The sequence below is a fragment of the Odontomachus brunneus genome, unplaced genomic scaffold, assembly GCF_010583005.1.
Source record: "Odontomachus brunneus isolate Ranch 3 - 2012 unplaced genomic scaffold, Obru_v1 Obru_scaffold_334, whole genome shotgun sequence".
NCBI lineage: Eukaryota > Metazoa > Arthropoda > Insecta > Hymenoptera > Formicidae > Odontomachus > Odontomachus brunneus.
The window spans coordinates 106,610-132,679 of record NW_022639784.1 but is presented as its reverse complement, the minus strand read 5'-3'; the positions used below and the strand labels follow the sequence as shown (position 1 = coordinate 132,679).

Here is a 26,070-nt window from a genome sequence, read left to right as displayed (position 1 = left end):
TCTCTCTCTCTCTCTCTCTCTCTCTCTCTCTCTCTCTCTCTCTCTCTCTCTCTCTCTCTACTTCTCTCTCTGTTTCCCTGTTCTCTTCCTCTCTATACCTTACGCTTTCAACATATTTAATGGGACCCTGCCGGCTTCCGTAACACGTATCATCGCGTGTAGGTGTCTTTGGCCGCTCTGGCATTTTCTGGAATCTCGTGCTGCCGCGAGTTCTGATCTATCGGCGATTGCCGCGGTAGAAACGCCGTCCGGTTATGACGAGTGCCAGACTACGCACGGGCGGATACAACAGAGGAAAAGGCGAAATGACTTCATCTTAATAAATTACGTCCCCGAGTAAACCTCACGAGTGCGGCTTCAAAAAGATTCTCAGAAGAGTCGTGGCGCGGCCGCGCGCGCTATTTTTGGGGAATAATTCCTTTTCATCTTTACGTAGTACACCACGCGCGTCTGTAGTCTTCGCAAACACCGCCTACGCGGCTTGAGCCCATTCTTTTTGCCATAAACGATATTACGCAAGGCGCTGTAAAATGTAAATCTGCTCTCGTTAAATGCCGTTCGAACTTCGATATCGCGATTTTTCGTGTAATCTTTCTTTCTTTTTCGTTTTGATGACTTAAGTAGGCTGCAATTTTTATCCACATGATGAATAAATACAGAAGGACGTTCACTCAGTTGTGTTCCAGGTGATAGTACTAAGCGTGATACAATATAAAGATTCAATAGGCTCTTTCGATGAAGAATCAGAGCGCATAAATCGTAAATGTATCATATATAGTATTGAGTGCCTTCGATCTCGTGTAAACACAGTACAGAAAATTTATAACTTAATATGACTTTTTTCTCATTTACGTCTAACCGAATAATCACGCCTAAAGAGGAATGTCACGTGACCAGGGAAGCGTAACTCTAACTCAGCAAGTTATATTCCATTCTTCGTGTTATCCATGTATACACAAAATAGAAAACATCAATATGACTCTTGAGCTTTCCTCTCATTGATGCCTAACCGAATTATGAGAGGAAAGGTCGGTTGGAAAGAGAAATGTTCCTTTCGGCCTCACAAGTTGCATTCCAAACTTCATATGCTTCGCGTGCACACCACAAGATATATAAGCTCAATCCTACTTTCAGAAAACGATTTTCGAAAATGCAAGAATTATTTTCAAAATTTTGCGAAAGTTACTAAAGGAACAGTAAAACTTTCATCCTTATTGTGATGAAAGTTATTCAATGATTTTAATGAAATTGCTGCAATGTTTTCTTCTATTTGTCCCAATTTCCTGAACGTCATTGTCTTTAATTCCTAAATCCTAAACGCGTTGTGACTAAATTAAATTGTAAACGTAAATTGTAAAAGTAAATTGTGACTGTCTCTAATTCAATATATTTATTATCTTAGAAACATAGTTCGTTTTACTCAATCTTTAGTGTGAGAAGTTATGGAGAAACATAAAGTTATGGGAGAATTGGGAGGAATGACGACGGAACCGAGGGTCGAATAAGTCGAGCATGGTAGTTCATTCGTTTCAATAATGTTTCCGTTTATTTAGCTTCGCTATACACTGTATACTAAGTCGGTTTACACACGCGCTCCTAGTTTATTCTCACGCGCCTATCACTTTACGAACCGCCTTTATGTAGATGTACATCTTAATCGCTTTCCCTAAATTCACTAAACTCATAATCAGGTATATTGCAGTGTCCCATCTATCATTTACGATTTCATTTTTTTTTCTTTTATTCTAATCATGTATAACGGCTCTATATCATGTCTATGCGTAATGTTATAAAGGGGAAACGAGAATATATATATATACATTGTATATACACGACGGCGACGACAGGACGCCGTTTATAATTTACGGGAATAATATTCGCTTAATAATTTATTATCGACGGTTTTAATCGGCCCTCTTCATGGTCCGCACTATCTCTTTCTCGTTCGTGATTTTATAATAAATACATTATAATACAATTTTGCGCTGCGCGCAGACTATGATACGCTTTCGCTTCTACTTAATGCCGCGATGTACGATGCAAAAATGCCACTTTCGTTTCTGACAGGCACAACGAAAATTTCCCTCCGAATATAATCGCGTTCCACCTTTTGTTAATAAGAATTCGCAAAATTTCGTCGGATTTTTAGTTGAATTTATTTTGTTTATAATAAACATAACAACACACGCCTTGTTTCATCAAATTATCCGATGTCGTTATGCATCATTTTTTGTTATCTCTTGGATAATTATTTGATTACATATTTGATCCGACGAACCTTCGCAAGCTCTTAATAAATTTTATGGATTCATGCTTGTAAGACTTACTAAATGAATAACAGTAAGATGACTTTACAAGTACAGTTTTCCATATCAAGGCTACACTTATCGTATCGGAGAAAGACGTTATTGCAAATTTTATTACATTTGATTAAAAAAAATTAACACATTTTCGTACATACATACATTCGATTTGTAAATACAACTCGTGAAATAAACTACTATAATATTTGAGATACAAAACCGTGGCTATAGATCCAGACAAGAATTAAGTTAGATTAGTGACAAATCAAATAAGCCCGAGAAAAAGCTATTGATCGGAGAATTTTCTTCATGCTTTTCTCGAGAAAAACATGAAAACTCGACAAAGAGTTACAAACAGTGCATAAAAAGAAAGGTGAACGCGCGCGTGTATTATTCTGAAAAAGAAAAATATTTTGAAATTTGAAAAGTAGGACAATTTCCTGAAAAATCGTAATACCAAAATTCGAGTATCAGGATAATTTTTCGAAATAGAATTTTACTGAAATATCGAAATTGTCTCGTTGTACAGTTGAGTACATTAATATGTAAGTGCAGCAAGAATGAATAAATCCAAATGAGTAGACATTATCCCGAAAAAAAATATACCAAAATTTAAAAAGTGGAAGAATTTTCTAAAAAATCATAATACTGAAATCTGAATACCTAGATAATCTCCTGAAATACAATTTTGCCGAAATATTGGAATTGCATAGGTGTATTAGTATCTACTCATTTAAATACAAGAGTATACTCAAAATATTAACCCTTTGCCATCCGTTGTTATCTTAAGGCAATACTTCAATAATTCAAGTCGATACAGACATTAATTCAATCAATTCTTCTCCAACAAAATGTAAAATGTTGTTGACAACACTGTTTCTCATGATTTTCATTTAGTTACTCCAAGATTGACAATTCTAAATAAGTACAATTCATTAATATTGTATTTACCTGTCATAAAATAGTGGGCTATATAGAATATTCTTGTGCATTATTATAATGTATAAAAAGTAGAAAATTGATATTATGCAAAATATATAGTTTGCATTAAAAATAAATATAATATCAAAGAATTGTTTCTCTAATATTTTGATTTCTAAAAAAATAGTTAATAGAAAAATAAAAATAAAATATTTACATTGCTCGAAACAATAATAAATAAAAAAAAAATTTTTTTGCGTATAGAATTAATTTAGGATTAAAAGGTTAATACACATATCCTGTTTTCGGGTTTGAATCGATCACATATTTTAAGAAAATTGTATTTTGAGATATTGTTTTGTATTTGAATTTTAAAGGAATTAATACACATATCCTGTTTTCGGGTTCGAATCAATCACATATTTTAAGAAAATTGTATTTTGGGATATTATGTTGTATTTAAATTTTGGTGTTATGTATTTTTTTTTTAATTACATAATAGTCTTAGTTTTCAAATTATGAGACATTGATTTTTCAGAAAAATGCATGTCCACCATTAATATATTTGTGTGCACTGTTTTTCTCAAAATAATAATTCTTCAAAGAAATCAGTATTTTGGAATAGTCTCGGTATTCAAATTTCGGTAATATGACTTGTCGGGAAATTTCCACTTTTGAGATTACGACTTTTGAGATTTTAATTGTTCGTAACAACGCATGTTCACTAAAAATTAATTTCTGTAATATAACTTGTCGGGAAATTTCCACTACTTTTGAGATTTTAATTGTTCGTAACAACACAAGTTCACTAAAAACGAAATACATCGAATGTACCGAAGCAGCGTTTCTGAAAAATTTGACGCGGCGTGAAACGATCTTCGTGTGTGCCCTCCGCGAGTAGTATGCCGTACAAAATCATTCCACAATGTCATCGTATGTTCGATCGTTACTTACGCGAAAAGACACAACGGTACTGTCGCGCGCGCACGAGCAACTATATCCGAGCGACTATATCCGTTATCCAATTTCTCCGCCACCGTCGAGCCTCGATTGCACGCAGAAAGAAAGTCTTAAGGCTAAGGCGATCTCGGGCGTTCTACGACTTCTCGTCCATAGAGTTTGGCAATGGTCGTTTCTTCAGAATTCCCAAGTCCTGCACGTTCTCTAAGAACGTCTTGTGGTGTTGGGCGACCAGAAGTGGATTCACAGTCTGCACATCCTTCTTGAGTTCCTCCATGTCCCTCTTGAGCTTCGCCCTCCTGTTCTGGAACCACGTGATCACTTGGGCATTGCTCAAGCCAAGTTGAGCGGCGATCTCGTCTCTATCGGCCGGGCTCAAGTATTTCTGATAGAGGAATCGTTTCTCCAGCTCGAAAATCTGCTGATTCGTGAACGCGGTCCGACTCTTGCGCTTCTTCTTCGGCTGCTGGCGATTGTTGAACAGGTTCAAGTGATTGGCTTGCTCTGCAACACAAGACGTGCAGATACTATTAATCGTGTGCGTTCATATTGTGCCGAATAATAAAAGCAATTTTCGTTTATAAAATTATTGAAATCGGGTATATGAGCGAATGAAGTAAAGTTGACTCATAATTAAAGGCTGACAAGGCTGTGGAAATCTCTCGCGGTGACTCCGGAGCTAATTAAAATACATATTTTATATGTGGCCTTCTCATCCTAAATTGCTTGAACGGTAGGGTGAGATGACCATGTTGCAGCATATTTAATTTCGGTTATTATAATACAAAATATTGTTAATAGGTTCATGGCGAGTATTAGCATATAGAAGAAATCTTTGTACAATCAATCACGACAATTATTTGTCTTTCGAAGTTACAACTTCAAAATTCTGGCACATAGGACATATAAACCTCAATCTCCATTACAAGCTGCAGGACTTTCATATCAGGCAAATATTTACGCTACTAGTTCGAACTTTTCTTTGGTCTAACAATTAATAAGTAAGCGTAATTTGAACGTGATAGAATTATGAGAGAGGATAAGTTAGAACATAAGTTATATGTCACGTTAATTTTATTGTAACTTATTAATTGTTAGAGCAAAAAAGAAAGAGTTTGGAATATTTTATAGAGTTGTTCAATCGTTTGCAAGTGTCATTGTATAAATAAATCTTTTTATTTCAACGTATTTTGCAAGAATTTTGATCATGTATTTTCTCGTTTCTGACGTCATCAATGTAAAATTTCGCGAGGAAACAGAAGTATTAAACTCTACCCTCGTTATTCTATCAGGCGTTGAAATGGATGTTTTTTCTTCTTTTTGAGAGAGAAACAAAAATATTATTTGAACGAGTAAAAATTACTCAATTACCCTATCTTAATCGCACGATAGATTGTTACTATCTTTCTAGAGTTAAGAATTTTAGTATGAGTAAATTTATGCTATACCTTTCTAGGGTTAATTTTGCGCAACCATTGCGTGCACGTGTGCAAGTAAAAGAATCTCCCAAATTAATACAGAAAACAAACACCGCCGCGCAGTGCTAAAAATTGAGAGAGAGAGAGAGAGAGAGATGATTCGTAATGAAAGGAATTGTTAAGGGAACGCTTTACGACTGTGAGTAATCTTATCAACGATCCCGCGCACGGTTTCTCGCGAAAGATCTGAAAGCGATTCGGCTTTCGCAGTAGCGTTACACCGCATCACCGGTTATTACGTGCGCTCCGGTAATGAATGAGCAAAAGTGCTCTCGCGCGCTCGTAAGGGAGAGACCGCAAAAGGTCCGTCGATATAGCGGCAATTAAATCCTGCCGATAACAAGACCGTCGTCCGGCAAGCGTCTCTCTCTCTCTCTCTCTCTCGATAATTAGCTACCGATACGAATAGCATATTAAGATTTTATCGTCAACGTCGTTCGTGTAATTGCTCGTGCGAACTTACGCAGCGGAAAAAGTTCTTCCGCGGAAACACGGCCGCGCGTAAAGAAAAAATGAAAAACAGTGGTCGCGTGCATACACGCGTGGGGGAGGAAAAGGGGAGAATCGGGGAAACGAGAAGTGAGCGTTTAGTACGCGCCACCGTACCTTATCGTCTTCGCCACTTACTTGATGCGCGTTATGCGTGGTTAATCGCAGGAATAAAGTGAGATGGTAATACGATAAGGGGAGATATTACCGGAGATTTGATCTGCCGTGTATCGGGGCATATTCGCCTCCCCTCCTCTCCTCTCCTCTCCTCTCCTCTTTCCTTCACCTCCCATCTCATACTGTGTAGTTTCACAAAGCCGCGGGTAAACACGGAGTGTATGTACACGTGTAGTGGTAATTGGGACAAGGTGATCACTAATTAATTTCGCGAAATTGCCAATAAACGGCAACGTGCGTCGATCGAAGCGATCGAGGAGCGTGCAGATGTGCGGTTTGTAACGGCGTCTTGGGAACAGTTGATTCTATAAAACGCAGAGATGACGTTAGATTTCACATTCTCGGCACACGCAGTCTACACTTTCATTCGCGAGATAGACCTTCAAAAAGTGTTGCTTCCCCCCTCTCTCTCTCTCTCTCTTTCTTTCTCTCTATTTCTCTCTTTCTCGCATTCATCTCGGCTTCAACTGATTTCTTCGGAAAATATCTATGTTCCTTTATAAATGACATCCGCGACTTCTTAGACGCTATATACACGGGTATCTCACCGAATACTACCGAAACTTCATAATCCCGAAGCGACCAGGCGGGACATGCAAAACGAATCAAAGCTTTTTTCAGGCGGCCGCCGGAATTGTGGCTCTGGAGAGCCTTCTCTAAGGGCTACAAATTAAATGTATTTTCGAGGCATGGAAGGGCTCTCTCTCACACACACATACATATACACAAACATACTCACTCGCTCACTCACTCGCTCTCGCTATCTCTTTCTCTTTCTCACTCTTTCCTCTCCATAAAAGTATTACGCATTCGTTACGGTGCTCCGGCCACGGAATTCCGAGAGCCATAACTACGATAGATCCCGGTGATCTAGCTGGGGCTGTATCTCAAAACGCTTCCAGCGGATGCGTCCGTCGTCTTTAGTATTAAATCCCAAAGCGGCTGTGTGCTTGAAATGAAACGTGTACAGGTGTAAATAATCCGTGCTCGCGACTTTACCACATGCACATCCGCTTCTAAATAAAATGCAAAATAACTGTGTTAAGAAGGCCCAGTTATATATCTTCAGTGATGCATGAAGAGAACCGTTCATAAATTTGCTACACTGAGAGAAATTATCCGACAAAACTTAACAAACAGATATTTCCGATCAATCTTTATATCCGATCAATATATCCGATTAAATTTTATCGGATACTTCCAATCAGAGTGGCATTTCATCAGATAAACCGATCAAAAAAATTTGAATCAATATTTCTCATCGAATGTTCCTTGATCGGATACAAAAATTCATCGGTATTTTAATCGGAAATATCCGTTCGTTAATTTTTTATCGGATAATTTCTCTCAATGTATTTATCAAATAAAATTACGTTTCTACATGGAAAAAACAATCCATACAGAAATCTGGTTGTGCCAACCAGATTCAATAGTAAAATACGGAACAACTATTTATGTGGTTGCTGTAACCAAAGAGCAATGGCTGAGTTATTTATGTTGCAGCAGTGATAATACATGATTAATACAAACGCGGATCATTACGCGGCAACTACAAATGTATATTTATACACTCAGAACCAGTTTTCACGTGTATACATCTCTAGCTGTACGCGTAGTGAATTGCTTTTGTTTTCTAACATCGCTGCTTTGCAATATAGCATTGATTAATGCAACTATATCGATATTTAGCTTGTCTATGCAAAATGATCCCCTTACTAATTTCTGGTTGCTACAATCAGATCACGCGCAACTTCATTGATGTAGTTGACACACCAAAGTAAGTAAGTCAAATCAACCATACACATAACTATCATACAAAGATATGTAGAATGATACAGCTATTTGCTTACAACTAAATATTTTTTGTTAGGTGCACCACATCTCTTTTTTCCGTGTATATATTATTTATTTCATTACCTATAAATAACAAATATCAATGGTCGATCTTCTCCAAATTGCACGAACAGTTAGACAATATTTCAATTTACAAATAGTGCAAGTTTCAATGAATTCTTAACGGTCTTATTTTGTCTTACAACCTCCTGAAACGACCGTGCATATTTTCTTTCTAACACAGCTAGATCGAAGATCTCGGCGCTCGCTCAATTAAGCAATATCGCGCGCAGCCGAGATTTGAATTTCAGATTGTCGAGATACCGCGAAAGTCGCGAGCATTTCAGTACGTTGTTATTAATTTTCTCGTGCGCGCTTACGTTCTGTGTGAGAATGGATTGCCGCCTTAAAGAGTTCTGACTTGCGCCGTATCTTATCGTGCTCGTTGCGAGCGCCTATTAACGCGGCAATTTTCTTAAATCGGCCTGTTATTACAAATTAATTGCCGGTTTAAGAAACAGCCAGTTAAAGCAATCACCTGCATCACGTTGTATCTTATCGGACACTGTTCAATGAAAGTGCTCATGACAGCCCGGCTATTTTTTAAATACCTGCTATTTTTCTTTTAATGCGGTATTTATTTACCGAGCTGTAAAACGTGCGGGAGGAGGACTGAATAATTTATTTAACTCGCGTTTTACGAAATACACTTAAGAGGCGCGTGTTATTTTTTATTTTGTAAATATATCGTCAGGAGAAATTATTTTACACGGCCTGTTTTCACGGAAGAATTCAAATGTCACAAAATAATGGAAATTAAATCAGTTTTCATCGTAATTTTGTTAGAAGTTCAGAAAAGAATCGATACATTTCTTTTTTCCGGAAAAAAAATCGTGATGAAGGCTTTCCTAAAAATTTATTTTCGTGATATTTTGTTTTTGAATCACCGAGTCGGAGAATCCACGAATCCACGCGTGCTTGGATCTCGTAGGATTTATTCCGACGACATGAAATTTGACGAGAAAATTGCCGTATCGATTCTATCGGTTAATGCATTAATTGACCCCCTTGCGAAGTGGCCGAAAATAATCACTGCTCGCCGTCGTCGTATCTTATTAGCGGGCGACGCCGCGTAATACCGGTTCCCGCTTTACAGTTTTCGTTATGCTCGCGCTGACCCTTGGAAGAGGAAAATATTGTCAATTAGCGTCGTTAGCCAATAACCGGGGCGCTCCCGTGCGCTCGTCCTTTGCGTTTTTTTATCGCGCATAATGTTTACCGCGGGGTATACGCGATGGCCGTTTTCGCAATGGCGTTAGCCATTAGGAAATAATCGAACCGAATGACGAAAAAGAGAGGCGGGCGCGATGAGTCGTGGACAAAGTAGCCGAGGAGTCGCTCCAGGATCAAAGGCCGCCGCCATCGGTCACACCTGCGCAACCTGACTGTACAGTCCGCTCGAAAAATCCCCGTCGACCGATGCGAGCTGCTCGTGTACATATAAGGTGATCGAGCGTCTCGCTTTTGGCGGGACAGTCCGGCCTTAAAACAATGGTTCGCATTCTGATCGCGTATTTCAGGCGGTGACGGTGACTTTACATCTTTACAACTTTACATTTTATTCGCGTATGCATTTCATCGCCACAAAAGAAACCGGCACAATACGCCCCGCATTTTTTTCTTCAAAATTGAACATGTAGAAGCGACGAAAGAATAGTGTGCTTCGACGTGCCATATGAATCTACAGCATTTTACAAAATGTTGACAGGATTAAAAAAAATTTTTTTTCTGTATTTACATTTCCATTGCGATAATTTCCAAATACGAACTAATCCTCTACTGTCCACTGTTGTGACTCTGAAGTCACAATCCAGCTTTCTCATTATTTATCTGCAGTATAAATGTTCCTATCTTGACCGATGCGACGTCAAGTCACAATATGGCTGCCTTTTTTAGTATATTGGCAACAATACCGCCCAATGTGGTCTCAGAATCACAGATCTATTTTAGGAAAATAAAAAATTAGAAAAGTAAAATATATTTCACTTTATATGTGTTGAGTACATTAATTTTCAACATCCTATATATATGAAAACTTTTTTAAACGTGAGAAATTAATTTGGGCAGTAGAGGGTTAAAAAAAGAATATTTGTAGTTGAATAGGTTAAAGTTCAAATATAAAGATATACACTGAGAGAAATTATCCGATAAAAAATTAACAAATAAATATTTCCGATCAAACTCCGATCAATTTTTGTATCCGATCAGGATATCCGATTAAATTTTATCGGGTGTTTTCGATCATAATGGCATTTCATCAGATAAACCGATCAAAAAATTATAAATCGATATTTCTCATCGAATGTTTCTTAATCGGAAAAATTCATCGGTATTTTGATCGAAAATATTTGTTTGTTAATTTTTTATCGAATAATCAGTGTATGTAAAAATTAACATTTTATTGACTTTTACTTTGCTTATTTTGTTGATTTTTACTTTATTTACTTTATTGGCTTCTACTATATTTTTATTCAAATCTAAGTGAGGAACGACGTTTACCGCATCAGAGATGATAATTGGACATGCATGTTTAGCACTAAATGTATGCCGAAAACGTGAAACGATGCACGACCCACGTAATCCGCAAATTGTCTCACTTTTCTAACGGTAAGCTGACATTTGTGTTTGCACAGGCGCGACGTCGATAAATTCAAACGTCGGAAAATGTTGAGACATCTGTCGAGGAAACGTGTTATTCAGAGTCGAAGTTTTATTTGTGCTTCTACTATTTTGTGAAACGCGGTCTTAAACTGTTTTGCTTGCTGCTTCTTATCGAGAACGTCCGATCAAGTTGATGAAGGCACATAGTCTTTACGTCGAGAAAATAAAAATGCAATTAGTCAGACGAGTGATAAGTGAACTGGACGTGCCATCGTGTGTAATCGCGCATCTGATTGAGGTTCTACTTGTCGACCGATCAATTTAGTCGTATTTATGGTTAAAATCAATGTTGTATAGACAAAAACGATTATTAGAATTGATAAGAAACATGAGGAAATTAGTTTCCGCTCGACGAGCTTCGAAGGAAAAAAAATCGTTAAGGAATCAAGGAGCATCAAGTAATGAAAATCACATTCGTAATACATGCCACATTCATGTAATAACGATCCAACTTGTAGTAGCGATGTTAATTTATTACTTCTCATTCGTTATCGATCGATAAAGTATTAATTATAATTTTCTGCTATTTACGAGCTTCATTGAACTTATCGTTCGGTTTATTTTATTATATATCATATATTATTTTGTTATTTGCATTAATCTGCTGGCAGAACAGAGATTGTTTCATCTTTTAAAGGAAACAAAGAGTGTGATTCATTGGACTCTACAAATGCTTTGAAGTGTTGTATGAACCAATCATTATTTTCCTTTAAACGCTTCGAAGTATTTGCAACGTCTAATGGATCGCATTCAAAATCATATCCACGATATGTACACGGAAGAAAATGCTGTTGAATCAGTAGATTCGCACCGTCAGTTGGAATAAATCTTCTTGATTCAACAGCAATATTATTAAAACTAATAACGTGTCATTAAAACAATGTGTAATATATTTGTTTCAATACTTCGAATATTAGTTTCAATAACATTGCTATTGAATCAAGAAAATTATTCTAACAACATAGAGCGCTGTTGACCAATTCCATTGATTCTATTAATTCAGCGCCATTTTCTCGTATATCGCATAATAACAATCCTCATTAATAGAAAGAATTTTACATAAAAATTACTAGAAAATCTTACAATTGAAGAGTAAATTAACATTCTGCAATAATTGAGAGAAAAAATAGTTGATCTAACTAAAATTATAGTTATTTTTTACTCGAACTATATTTTTAGTTGTTCCAACACGAAAATGACCGTAATAACATATACATAAAGTTGTTATCACTAATAGAATTTATTTTAAAAATGATTTCCTCGACTATAATTTAATAATTATTATTTCTTTATATGTTTATAGTTACAAATATCTAACATTTTTTTCTCAGGATTCAGGATATATTTTGTATACATCTGATGCTTATATATATGTTTCCATTTATTAATTGCGTGGACCCAGCGCGGAGTGAATATTTCGTCCGTTGAAACGAGACCTAAGAATACGTTGACAGGTAAAATCGTAGACGAATGACTTTTGCACAAGGACATAGAGAGAAACGAAACGAACGAACGAACGGGTGGATGGATGGACGGACGGACGAACGGACGGACGGAAGAAGCGGTGCGCGCCGAGATATTAGTTTCTGCGGTCGACTCTCCGCAGAGATTTAATTCGTTTGATGTTCACGAATTCGCCGCTTCGGCAACCCTTTCGCAACTCGCGTCTGTCCGCGGCGAGACGACTCCGACTCTTTATTTCCCGTTTGTAACTTTCCAACGGCCTCTCAACGGACGACTATGACCTCCTAGTGTTTTCCTAATATTTTCTTTCTTTACAGCTCCGCAACCCTTTAGCGCCCTTAAGCGTGCGGGGCTCGGCCGAGTGCAATAAAATTTCATCCTTCGCGAAAACCACTTACCGTGTCCAGGTTTTACCCGAGCTGAAATATTCGTCACGTAAGGGAAGGGGAGGCGGGAGAGGGTAACGTAACGCGCCGTTATTCTTTGAGTTTTGCCTCCCGTTCAACGTAGCTACGCGATTTCCTCAATTATGCGCGGTCAAGATATTAATCTCGTATAATCCCACTGCCGTGCTCGCTGCCGTTCGTGCTGTGTGATTTCTGTTTTCTGCGCTCTACAATATAAGCATACGATCAGAATTTATGTATGTTATCGCGGCTGGGAAAGCATTGTATTGGCACTAGACTTTGCTTTAGAATTATCGACGTCCACGGGCTCTAATTAAATTCAGTTTCGGTCGAAAAAACTAAACTTGAAAACGGTATATATGTATGCGTACATGCTAGGGAATTGTACAGAAATAAACTCCCGATAAAGGACAGCCGACGCGACCACCTGCCGCGCGTAAAGCACCATATCCGTGTATGACATCTACTAGGGTCACAGATGGCGGCGAAATTCGCTTGATTAATGTGCTGACTTGGCCGAAAATTTGCTTTAATTACATGAGCCGCGGCATACTTTCGTATCTGTGCTTTATCTTCTCCCGAACTCAATTTAACAAACTGCTCTCATAATGAATCGCAATAATTAATAACAGATTGACCCTTTCATCACGGTGAGGATCGCACCGAGTATGGAAAGTGGGCCATACGGCCGTAAACTATATATGAACTAATTGCACGAGACATAAATGTTACACTGACGATTAATCAATTTTTTCTTAAGATTGAATTTGCAGCATATGGTGGAATAGTTATCTACAAAAAGCTGTATTTTTCATAGCATATGATTTAGTAGTCATCTAGTCGAAGTTCTGTTGAGCAGAAATTTTTGTGATTAAAAAACATTTAAAATATGAATAATTGGAAATCTAAAGAGTGCAAATATTAAGAAATTTCTCCTTTGTCGATTTGATTTTTCCGTCATGAAAGCGATGAAAGTGATGGTTATTTAGAATTATTTGTCGCGAGTTATTTACAGAATATTTACAAAAATGTGTTTCGCGAAAAATATATAAATTACAATCTCCTAGTAAAGATTTCATTGAGGAGAAATATTTGAAGATGGAAGAAACCTAAATTATGAATAATTTTTTATAAAATGAAAGTTGGAATATTTCATTTCAACTAGAAAAAATATTTCACTCCAAGTAAACTCAGTTTTTATGATTAAGTAAAAAGGAAAATCTTTAGTTCTATCTTGTTTGTGGTTACTACTGACTCTAGTTATTGCAATATATTTAATTCTCACTGTAAAAGAGTCAATCTGTTATTAATTATTGCGATTCATTATGAGAGCAGTTTGTCAAATTTGCTTGTTAAAGCGATACAGAGTGAGAGTATTTACTTTATAAGAGTGAGAAGTCATTCTAATTCAAGTGACTTGGCTATCTATTTTTCGAGTGAGATTTTCACTCCAAGAAATTTAGAGAGTAGAGAGTATCCGAAGCTTGATTTGTCGCTGTGCGACGACGGGGAGCGATGGGAGGGAAATAGTCATGAGAACAAGTGACACGATTTTGAAGCTGCACGATATGTCCACGAAGACGAACAAAACTGTCGTGCAGCCATCTTGGTTACGCTCGAGCAGGACTCACTCGAGTAGAATAGTAACGGAGTTAAGAGGCGCGACGATCTTGAAACAACCTAACTGCCATCTCGTCGAGCAGATTATTCGACAACAGTTTCTTGTTAGCTGAATTTTACGGTCAAACTGCAAACGGTCGGTCAATGACGTAACGACGCTCGGCGAAGAAATTGTCGCGCCGTTAACGAGTTCTGGTTGCGTTTTTGGCGCGTCCGCAAGACCCACAACGAGCGACATCCGCAATGTCTGCTGTCACACGTGATAAATATCGGCAATTCATAATTTCAGTATTTACTTTTGGGCATTCAGGAATTGTAGGCAGAGAGAACATTAATAAACATCATTGATCATATTTCCCAGTTGTCATGCGTCGTCAAATATGTCGTCTTCACAAGAGAAAAAAGTAGTTTATCTAACCAAAATTCTAAGTTATTTTTTGCGTCAACTATATTTTTGTAGTAAAATGATAGTAGTACAACATGCATATAAGTTTATTATTACTAACATTTTATTACAAAAAATATGGTTGAGATCAAAAGTAACTAGAATTTTAGTTAGATTAACTAAAGTTTAGTTTGATATTTTTTGTAATAAAATGATAGTAATAACGTGCGTATAAGTGTTTTATCATTAATATGTTATTAAAAACATATGTTTGGAAACAAAAACAACTAGAATTTTAGTTAGATCAAACTCAACTTTAGTTGATCTAACTAAAATTCTAATTACTTTTGGTCCCAATTATATTTTTGTAGTAAAATGATAGTAGTAACATGCATATAAGTTTATTATCACTAACATCATAGTAAAATGTAATTAAAAAAATTGTTCTCTTGACCGTAATTTGAAGTAATTATTTCTCTATGTCATTACAGCTACAAATGCTAAGTGTCTTTTTCTCAGGCTCGAAGAAAAGCAAAAGTTCTCGCGGCGATTATTTCCTAAACGAGATTTCGCCTCTCGTTAACTTCTTTTCCCCGCGTTACAAAATCGACAGACATGCCGCAATACTCAAGCAGTTAATTGTAAGTTGCGGCATTACCGCTACTAATACTACTATTAGACAAGAAGCTGATCAGGCGACCCGCAGACATAAATCGCCCAATAGCTCGCAGCTCGTTTCGGCGTATACCCGACGACGTGTATATACCGCTATCGCGTAAAGAAAGAACGAAATGGGTTAACGACCGTGAGCGATGCATCACTCGAATTCTCTCCGTAAGTATATTAGTGGCGTAACAGGTTCCCATCGTCGTTTCTTGCCATTGTGGATAACCAGTCTCTCAGGGTATTTGACGTCTTTATCGACGCACCGGCGGCAAGTAAAAAATCAACTCGTTACACACTGTCTTGGCGTTGCCTTTTAACGGTACTCCTACACCACGTGTTTTATAAGTGTTTTATAAGTGACATTACGAGCCGGCGGCGATCTTCTCGGTGCTGCCGTCGATGGGCGAGAAAGCTCTACGAATGGAATTCGGTTTTGTTACTTTCAGCTCTTACCTTTGTCTCTTTCTCTCCATCTCCCCCTCTTCCAATCTTTCCGATACTTTATGCTCATGTCTAACTGTGAAAGTATTCCGCGTGTAAACGAATAAAGAGACTTGTCTATTTTGGACCCCTCGCGGCTAGTAATGAATCTCATATTGATCGGTAAGGGATCAAGAGGCTATTGAATATCTAATGTCCGTGCCTAAGAAATTAAGTTTCCTCATCTGATAATTTATTCTATGCTGAGAAAAAAAGTATTTGAAAATTTACTTGTGGGATATAAAGTTTATTTCTATAAAATAAACTTCATATCTGATATCATTAATGTTTCTTTTTCTATATCCACATTGTCAAAAACGAAGTCCGTTTTATATAATTAGTAAAAAATAAAAAGGTAGTCAAGGAGAAACAAATTCAAATAAACTCTGATAGGAAATGTGTTAACCCAATTTCTGCCACGTATGTCATGATTTTCAGTAGAAGCAAAATGAGTATTATCAGACTATCGTAAATTCTATTTCTGGCGATCAAACGTTCAGTTTTGTTTTAAAACGAAAATAATGCAGCTAATCTGTCTGGTCTTCCTGATGCGTAAATCGTCACGCACAAGTGCAGGTGCTTAGATAACCCCGTAGTTATCGAATGTGCAGTTCATATGCATTTATCAAGTACTTGAAGCGGGTACTGATCAACTCCGGTAACGCATTGGCCTGATTTTCGGAGCGCAACGAAAACGCCAGTCAACCGATTACACGTCGCGGCCGAGCAGAATTTCAATCCGGACCGGGTCTGCCGGCTACACAAGCGACAGTAACAATTGGAACCATGTAAATTTACGTAAATTAACGTATTACAAGTGAACCACCAAGAAGCAAATACAAGAAACCATCTTAACGTTCGTAGTTAATCGTTTCAACGTTTAATTAGAAGAATGAACATTTCAGAAATTATCACTCAACATATCACAGCAGTGTAATTTTCAGCGGAGATAAAAGGCCTGTTCTTTTCAGTTGAACTAAGGCTGCACACTTTATTTCTCTTTTCCTTTCTTTTCAACGCTACATTATATTCCATGCAACACAAATATCCAAAATACGACCGTCATAGTATGACAAAATAGAAATACGAAAGAAATACCCAAAAATATTATCAAAATTTGTCCCAAACAGTATGTCATGATCAATTTTTTTCTTTTTCACTACACTGCACTGCACTACACTTCACATCTGTCCTTCGACAGTAAGCAGTACAGATATTTGAACTTTCGTTTTGTTAATGTGATTTGCTACTAATTAGGATTTTATTAATTACTATTTTTATGTTAAATGACACTCTTCGCGATTTAGAAGCGGTGTATCAGATCGAGAATGTTTGATTTCTTCAGCCTTCTAAAGTGAATGCTTATAGGGTCAAGAAGACCTGAAGCCAGGACGTTTGGATGTTGGGTGAAGCGTATATTATAATTTTCGTTATACTTAGCTATTTTAATTCGAATTGTGTTAAGCACACTTGTTAGTAATATAGTAAAGAATATCAAGCATAGTACACTGAGAGAAAAATTATCTTAAAATTAACAAATATTTCCTTGGTGGGTGCCATTAACATATTTACTTAAATCTACATTCTCTTTACTTAAATCAAATATTGTTTATTTAAATCAAGTAAACAATATTTGATTTAAGTAAAGAGAATGTAGATTTAAGTAAATATGTTAATGGCACCCACCAAGGAAATATTTGTTGATTTTAAGATAATTTTTCTCTCAGTGTACACAGGGATCTGGTTTGAAAACGCTTGAGGATGTCAATGTTGCTTCCCTTGGCTGTATCCCAAAGTTAAATGTCGTAAGTCTATACTGATTTTAATATAGACTTGTAAATAGCAATCTTGCTTTCGCAAGAAAATTGTATCTATCAACAAGCCACAGTACATGATCATGATAGATGTAATATGAAAATTTAAATGTAACATCAACTGAATAGGGGAGACTGGGTCTAAAATGAAACATTTGAAATTTTAAAACAAAAATAATTTGTTTTGTTTCCTTTACATGAAAAACATGTGACAATCAATCCTAGGTATGGGGTGGATAGTCATACTTGCACGACTTTACTTACAGTTTAATAACTTCTTTGTGCATAAATATATATAAGGATTATATATTTCTCTTTTACCTAAAGGTTGCACCTATATGAAAATGCGCATAGTATTAAAAAATATTGCATACATCTTTTTTTAATCACTGTATGAAAAGCGTGACAACTAGGCCCAATCTCCTCAATTTAAGTAAAGAGAATGTAGATTTAAGTAAATATGTTAATGGCATCCATCAAGAAAATATTTGTTGATTTTATGATAATTTTAGACCCAGTCTCCCCTATTCAGTTGATGTTACATTTAAATTTTCATATTACATCTATCATGATCATGTACTGTGGCTTGTTGATAGATACAATTTTCTTGCGAAAGCAAGATTGCTATTTACAAGTCTATATTAAAATCAGTATCCCCTACACCTGCCTCTCTGGGCTAGTTCGTCTAAAAGGAACAAGCCTGAAAATTGTATCATCCGTCAGGGGTGGGTTAAATCAGGGAGCTCACGGAGTGATATCGGATTGCGAATGTATAACAGGCGAGACAGACAAACCGTCGCTCGTGCCGCACGTCCATCCCGCGGTATTTTGCTAATAGGTCGTCCGCCCGCTACAAGCGAGCATTCGAAGAATATACGAAGAGACACGCAAAAAGAGGCGGTACTGCGACACCGTAGAGCAATTTGGAAGTGTCTTCCGTCGGTCGGCGGTCATTTGTCTCCCGACAGCATCTCGGAGAGACTCTCTTCTCCCTGCCGTCCCCCCTCCTCCCGCCCCTCGGCTCCCTCTTTCTCTTTCTCTCCTTCGTTTCTCTTTCTCGCGCTCCCCCTGCCTCTGTCTCTCTTCCTCTCGCGCCTACGCCGGCTCACCACGGCCCTTAACCCGAGGGGCTTTGCCCACATGTCAACGATATATTTTCTGCCGGCCCACAAATCGTTTAGCGGGTAATTTTGAAATTGGAACACTTATTTAGTCGTTTAGACCCAAGGGCATAACCGCAGCCCAGAGAGTTCGAGATTTATCGTTTGATTTTTCGCCGGTTTGTAAGCGCGACCTGCCACTCTCGCTTTCCTGCCCTTCCTCCCTTAACTTATGTCTCCGGGCCGAAGTACGAGAGCGACATAGTTACGGCGCCGTTCATCTCGCGCTTTCTTATTGCGTGCCGGGCGAGAAGCGACGAACCGTTAATCCGCGGATCGACGAGACGAGTCGTTTGCGAAAGAGCAATAACGACGTGCTCGATCAAAACGGCTGGGGGATCGAATTCGCATGGATTTACGCCCGGCATTCTCGGCAGACACGTGTCTTGAGCGTGCGGCTCCGAATGGCAAAATAACGTTAACCACTTGCGCTGGAAATTGATCGACCGTGCGTGACCAACCTGTTCGTAAAATTTCGCAGCGGTCTACATATCGTGATAGACGTGCGCAAATAAAAATAAAAATATTACACAGGGGGAAAGGATATCTAAAAAATAAAAAAATATTTCTTGGTAAATTTCTACATATTCCATTCATCCTGGAATTGCCTGCAGTCAGAAATGATACATGTCGAAAAAGATCTCGGGTCCAAAAATATTGCATCAGTCCTGCGATGTCTGTAGCCCTTTACTCTCTTAAAGTAAATCAATGAATAGTCAGTGATTTCAATGATGTTTCACTGATTCACTTTAAGAGAGTAATTTCACACTTTTACAGGGAATTTCTTCCCTGTAAATTTCAAGGCAGAAGAATAATCTAAGAAATGCTACAAAAAGGATTGGAAATTATAATGAATTTGAGTGCTAACAGTTCCTTCGAATATTTTATAACCCTGTAGGACTGTTTCATTTTCTTTTGACCAGACACGTATCTGCATCTTCTATTACAACGAACGTTGAGGAAAATTGCTTCAAAGAGCATGATGTCGAACAAAGCGCGTGGAATAGCTGCTCTCTTCCAGAAAAATCGCCACGTCCGAGCCGCTATATCGAGGCACAACAAATGCCGTTCGAGAATCATCGTTTAACGGAGGAACGAAGTCACGAAGAGACTCGTTTTGACGTGTAGCGTGAAATACGGTAACTCGACTGCCACGTGAGAGGATCCCGTTGGGAATACGGCGTGTCGCCTCGCGCCATGAGGCTAAGCTCGTAAAGGCGCGTACGGAAGAGGAGAGACACACAGGGCGCGGAGTGAAAAAAATGCTCACTGCCTCCTAATTGCAGAAGTGACGACGCCGTGACTAATGACCGAGAGACGACGTCCTTTGCCAGTAACCGCGACGAGACGCTGTTTGTCCTTCCACGAGAAAGAGAAAGAGAGAGAGAGAGAGAGAGAGAGAGAGAGAGAGAGAGAGAGAGAGAGAGAAAGGTGCGGACATGAATCGTTTAAATACTTGGAAGAAAACTCATTTCCTCGGATCGAAGACGAATTTCTCTTCCGTTCTCATCGCTGTCTTCGAAATTCAAAAGGGGCGTTTAATTTAAAAAAAGATCCCCTATCTTTAGTCGCGTACATCGCGCTTCCTTGTTTTTATAAATTTATTAATTATTAAAAATAGAGTGTGTGACATTCAATAATTCTCGCGAAGCTCTTTTTGTTTTTAATTTTTGGCAGCATCTTCTCTCACAAGATGTTCAAGCCTGACTCATATCTGTAGGAAACTCAAATAGCTGCCGTCCTATACACAGAAAAATACATAATGTATTCATGTAAATGTTACCTGTTTCAAGTATTTCCGTAAATTTATACACTTGTAAATCTATCACGGTTCATTATAAACATCAAATTGTTCCGTTTTACCTGAAAAATTCGAAATAACTTATTGCACGACCCAAGCGGGTAAATAATGCAATTGTTGACGTCTCCTTAGGGAGAGAATAATGAGTATGAAAGAGAGAGAGAAAGAGAGGTAGAGAGAGAGAGAGAGTTACCCCGCACATATAAACTATAGTTTGTACGAGAAGCGCCCGACGTCAGTTTAAATTGAAAATACCAGCGCGGTAAAGTTTAATAAGATCCACACGAAGCCGCGCTCACATTCGCGACAGCGATTCCGCGAATTTCGCGGAACGACCACGTAACACGCGACGTAACGCGTCGCTTTGAGATGTCTCTTTTGCATCTCTTGAAATAACAGCGGCTTCAAGGATCGTTTGACCGCGGCGCTCTGATCCTATTAACTCAGACTTCTTTCTCAGATTTTCATCCCTCTCCCTTCGTGAATCCCCTCCTTCTCCTTCTCCTCGCGTCTATTTCCGGCGCCTGTCGTCCTTTAACTCGCTCTCAGCGGCTTTGAAATCGTCGAAAGACAGGCGGTCGATTCACGTGCCGCTGATTAGCGTAATTACGAGAGAAATTCCTCGGCCCGACCAGATTGTCACGCTACCCCCCATCCCCTTTTTTTTTCTTTTTCGTTTTCCTCGGGACTAACGTTCGAGGTCTTTCGCCATTAACCTTATTACCGCCGTAGACACACAATGATCCATGCTCTCATCGCGCGTTTAACGCTGGCTGTGGTTTCCCAACCTTGAATTTTATCTCGCAGGAAGATCACGTTAATATGCAAACACGCAGCGGCAATTAACGGTTCGTATCGCAAATCTCGTTAAGAACAATGTACGTTTGTTTTATTTTGAAAAATCCACGTTTGCACGCTTCACGGTAAAGCGACACTGCGAACGTAATCGAATTTACGGGTGTTCTCCGATTTTCGTCGATTATCTCGTGATTATATTACAAATCCAAGTGTGCTATTTTTAAAGGCATAAGCGGGTAATTTGGCTCAAACTCTTTTCACACGTTTTTTACAGTTTTAAATCACGTTGTTTAAGACGTGTAAATTCAGCACGTTTAAAAGTGTTAAAGAACGTGACTTAAAACGTGAGAAACGTGTCAAAAGATTCAGCCAAAATAATTGAATTCGCAGTGTGTGAACCTAATTAATAGGTAAAAATTAACTAATACTTTTTACCTGAAATAAAAAAGCAGTTTCCAAACAGATTAAATGCACTACAAAAAATACACTACAGAGGTCGATATGTTCGAGAAAAGCATCTTGAAGTGATGCCGAAACGAATTCGGACACGGACAATCGCGTGTCTCAGGCACGTTATTTCTAGGCGAGCAAGAATTCGGTTAGAAAATGTCGAGACAAAGTACAGGTAAAGTTATGGTCTGGAGAGTCAGGTAGGGACAATGATATGTCCGGTACTTCTGCAATAAGCGATAAGAGCAGCTTTGATTGGACCATATGGTGCAAACTGGAAGATATATGCTGTGTTCATTTACTAATCAAATGTAATTAAATGAATTGTAAGATTTCCATCAACTATCTCACATCATAATAATTATGAGAGAGTACATATGGATAACGCTGCGATGAAAGCAGATCAAAAGTAACGATTTGGTGCAAAAGCAAGAGAAAATAATTTCAGTAAACCGTATCGGAGAACTCGCTCAAGCGACATAATCAACGTACATGATCCGCTGCTCTCGCGTTGAACCGTAAAATAAATGTCAGCCGGCGGGGATCGTAAATAAAGTAAAACACCCCCGGTGTCACGTAGTACGTACTTCAGGCACACCCTGTACACGCGTGGCAAACGGGGTCGCCCTGGTAAATCCACATCAGGGGTGAATAAGTCGGCTCGGGTCGTATAAGTCCGAGCGAGGAAGACGAAGGAGAGCCAACTGTTCGCGTCTTCATCAACGACACCGAGGTGGGGGACCACCCATCAGGAGCAATATCGTTTCATCAGCCGCTAATATCACCGCTTCGAGTGGTTCAACACCTTGTAACGCCAGGTGGGACGTTAGTGGCGCCGCAGGAAGTCCTAATGAAGACAAATCTCACCCAAAATGGCGGCCGAACTTATTTCCTGCTCCGCCTCCTTCTCTCTCTCTTTCTCTTTCTCTCCCTCCTGTCCTTCTTCGTCGTTACTCTCTGGCCGTCGCGCGGCTCTCTTTTCCCCTTTGCGAATCAATTTGGCAGCGGCGTCCTTGCGTATTTCCCGGTAAAGCTAAGAGAGGGCTGCGAGTTGAAACGAGGATTTCAACCGATTGTAGAATTTCAGTATCGCGCAAACTTGCTAAACACGGAAACGCGCCGTGGTGCTTTCCTCCTGCAGATACACGTGAGACCAACGTCCAATTCAGTTTGCTTATTTTACAAATATTGTTCAATTTTTGCTCCTTCTTTCTTCTCTTTTAAACATTTGTTTTCTAGAGACAAAAATTATTTTATTAAATCATTCGCATATAATATACCCATCATTAACAATAGTTTTTATAATGTGTCATTAATAGTATTAAATCTTCACAACCTGCTAATGTTATGACCTGAATGTTGAAAATATTAATATTTTTACTCATATAAATCATACGGTATTAAACCAATGTGTAAGTACACAAAGAGAATATTAGTTCTTTTTTCATATAAATTCTTTTTAATTTCACTATGTTTTTATAGTAATATAGAAGTAAATTGCCAATAAGGTCTATTTTGCTGAAGAAAATTTTTATGCTTAGTAAATTTTATTAAAAACACGAAATTATTTTTTATTCTAGTTCCTAATTTACATTTATAACATTTTAATTCATTATAACATTTATAATTTCAGTTCCTAAAATATAAATAGCACATATTAAATGAAAGGTTAGTTAATTGTTATATAGTGTCGATTTATTCTCGAGTTATATTAGAGTGGATTAAATTGTATAAGTGTTTGGAGACGTAACACGTCCTTACTTTTGAAAAGAGAGACGAGGAGAGGATAAATTTAAAATTTGGCAAATGCTCCTTAAAGTACATACTTTACTCTTGAAAATAAAAAAAGAAAGACTTGAAGTACGACAATTTTTCGCGGTATTATGTTCATTTGAAATTATGTGGAATTTTTACATGAATCTACCTGTGCGATATTTTTGGTTGACGAGTGTATAATAATTATTTCTCTATATGATTGTAGTTATATGTACAAAGACCATTTTTTTCCTTACTGCATTTTACCAAAGTTGTCGATACTTTAATCTCATGAATTTTAAATTAAATCACATTCCCCCAACCGCCTTAACTCTTGCAAATAAGAACAGTATTGCAAACAATGTTGGCTCAGCTAGAAGGCAATGTTGAGGAACGTTCCCATGCCGCTGTCTTACGCCATTGATCGATCCCCATAGAGCTACGTATAGCGCAAGAAATATTTTGTGCGCCGCGAACGTTACAACGTAAGATATCCGCTCGCAACATCAGATAATTATATTACCAAGAGTGCATTTGCATAGGTAAGCGAAAGCGCTATACGCGCGTATAGTTCAGAGGCAATAGCTGGCTAGATCGACACTATAAAGCCCCCCGTTTATCGATCGCACATCCGCGTTAGAGACAGCACAGAAATAAGGCTCGGCTCGGGTAAAAAAGCATAGATACCTTTGTACCGAATGAACTACCGCGAATCACACCGGTTAGATATATCCCAGTTTGCGTCACGTACGTGTATTCGCGTTACAAAGGCTGATGTGACGATGAGACACGTCGCGTTACAAAATGACACAGTATAGACTGATGTGTCTCTCCTCCCTCCTCACCCCTCTCTCTCTCTCTCTCTCTCTCTCTCTTTCTCTGCGAGATTCTCTATAAAGTCGATCAGCGAACTCGTCGAGTGATGAAATCCGGTGGAGCGAGTACGTGATGCGACCGCCTCGAGGGTGGCGACTGATTCGCTTGAGCAACACAAATTTCGGGCACGGGAAGTGTCCGTTTTCGGATACTTAGTCCTCGGTACACACGTGTCCGTCCGGAAATAGTTTCGATTCCCTCGGGTATAATATTCCGAGCGGAATCCCCGGGGGTCGTGAGCGTCGAATATCACGTTCGGCGCGTTCCTCGGAAAACAATCTCCTTCATCGCGCCCTATTTCGAACGACACCGCAGTTACTATGTCAGTATGTCCCGGCACTTCCTCTGCGCCTTCGTGAAAGCTTCGCTCCAAACGCTTCGCGTGAGGTGACCGCTCAAGAGGGTCACGTTCTCGAGATGAAAGGAAGCACGAACGGATAAAATAGTATCTCGCCGAATACGCTTGATCCACGGCGATACATCGCCACTGATAGAAACGTCAGAGCCGGACGGCCGACAACGTGGAAGGGCTCGGGCCCTTGGGGTGGTGAAAAGGGTGGCATCACGTTGCGATACTGCCGTCGCCGCCGTTAGACGGATGATGGAGCGGTCCTCCCGCGAGGGTTGACGGCCCAAGAAAGAACGAAAGGACTCCGTGGCGCGCAATGTGTTAATTATACCCGCAGAAAAAAGTTTGCTCGAATTAATTTGACAATGAACAAATTAAACGCGTTTTGGTTGAAGATAACGAGATTTCTGATTCTTGGGCACGAATTTAGTTCGTACAAGAATTTCTGTTTTCTTTAATCCTTAACACACACAGTTGTACGTGCTTACACAAAAAAATATTCTTTTTTTTTTAAATATCTTTATTTTTGACATGTAAACCTTAAAATGAGATTACATAGCGTTTAACGGAAATAAGTTTAATATATTTTATATGATTCAATAAAAGAAGAATATTCTTATTATTAAGGAATAATTATCATGAATGGGGAAAGCAAAATATTGAGAATATATTGAAATATATTTTGAAATATTGAAATATATTTAAAAATATTGAATTTAAAAATATTGAAATATATTTTTAAATATCAAAAGAAAATGTTATTATCATCAAAATAATCATATTGTAATAGTATTGTAATATTGTAATCGTATTGTACTAATATTTTTTCTAGCACCGTATATTTATTAGATATGAATCGTCACACGCTTGATTTAAAATTTATTAAATTTATCATGACTTGTAATCATTGTTCAATAAATTAAAAAACAAATACTCCATATATCTATGCTAAACTTTTTCTATCCTTTAACACACGTTGATAAGAACGTTATAGTTCTCGAAACATTTAAAATGTTTATTTATAAAAAATACTTAAAATTATATTTAGTTTTATTTATTGATGTTTTAAATATCAAATCACGTATACAAAGTTACTACACAAAGTCACATATAAAGAGAACTGAAAAATATGCAGTATTTGTTGTATTTATTGAATATAAAAA

The 26,070-nt window shown here is 38.1% G+C and overlaps 1 protein-coding gene across 1 annotated transcript in view; it reads right to left on the bottom strand.

Annotated features, from left to right (window-relative positions):
• Positions 1-2,398: 2,398 nt before the first annotated feature.
• Positions 2,399-26,070, bottom strand: part of LOC116853482 (homeobox protein Hox-B1-like) — a 79,612-nt gene continuing 55,940 nt past the window's right edge. Inside the window, exon 2 of the mRNA XM_032834605.1 lies at positions 2,399-4,688. Coding sequence (XP_032690496.1) covers positions 4,321-4,688 — 368 coding nt within the window. The 3' untranslated portion in view covers positions 2,399-4,320. The remainder of the gene's footprint in view (positions 4,689-26,070) is intronic.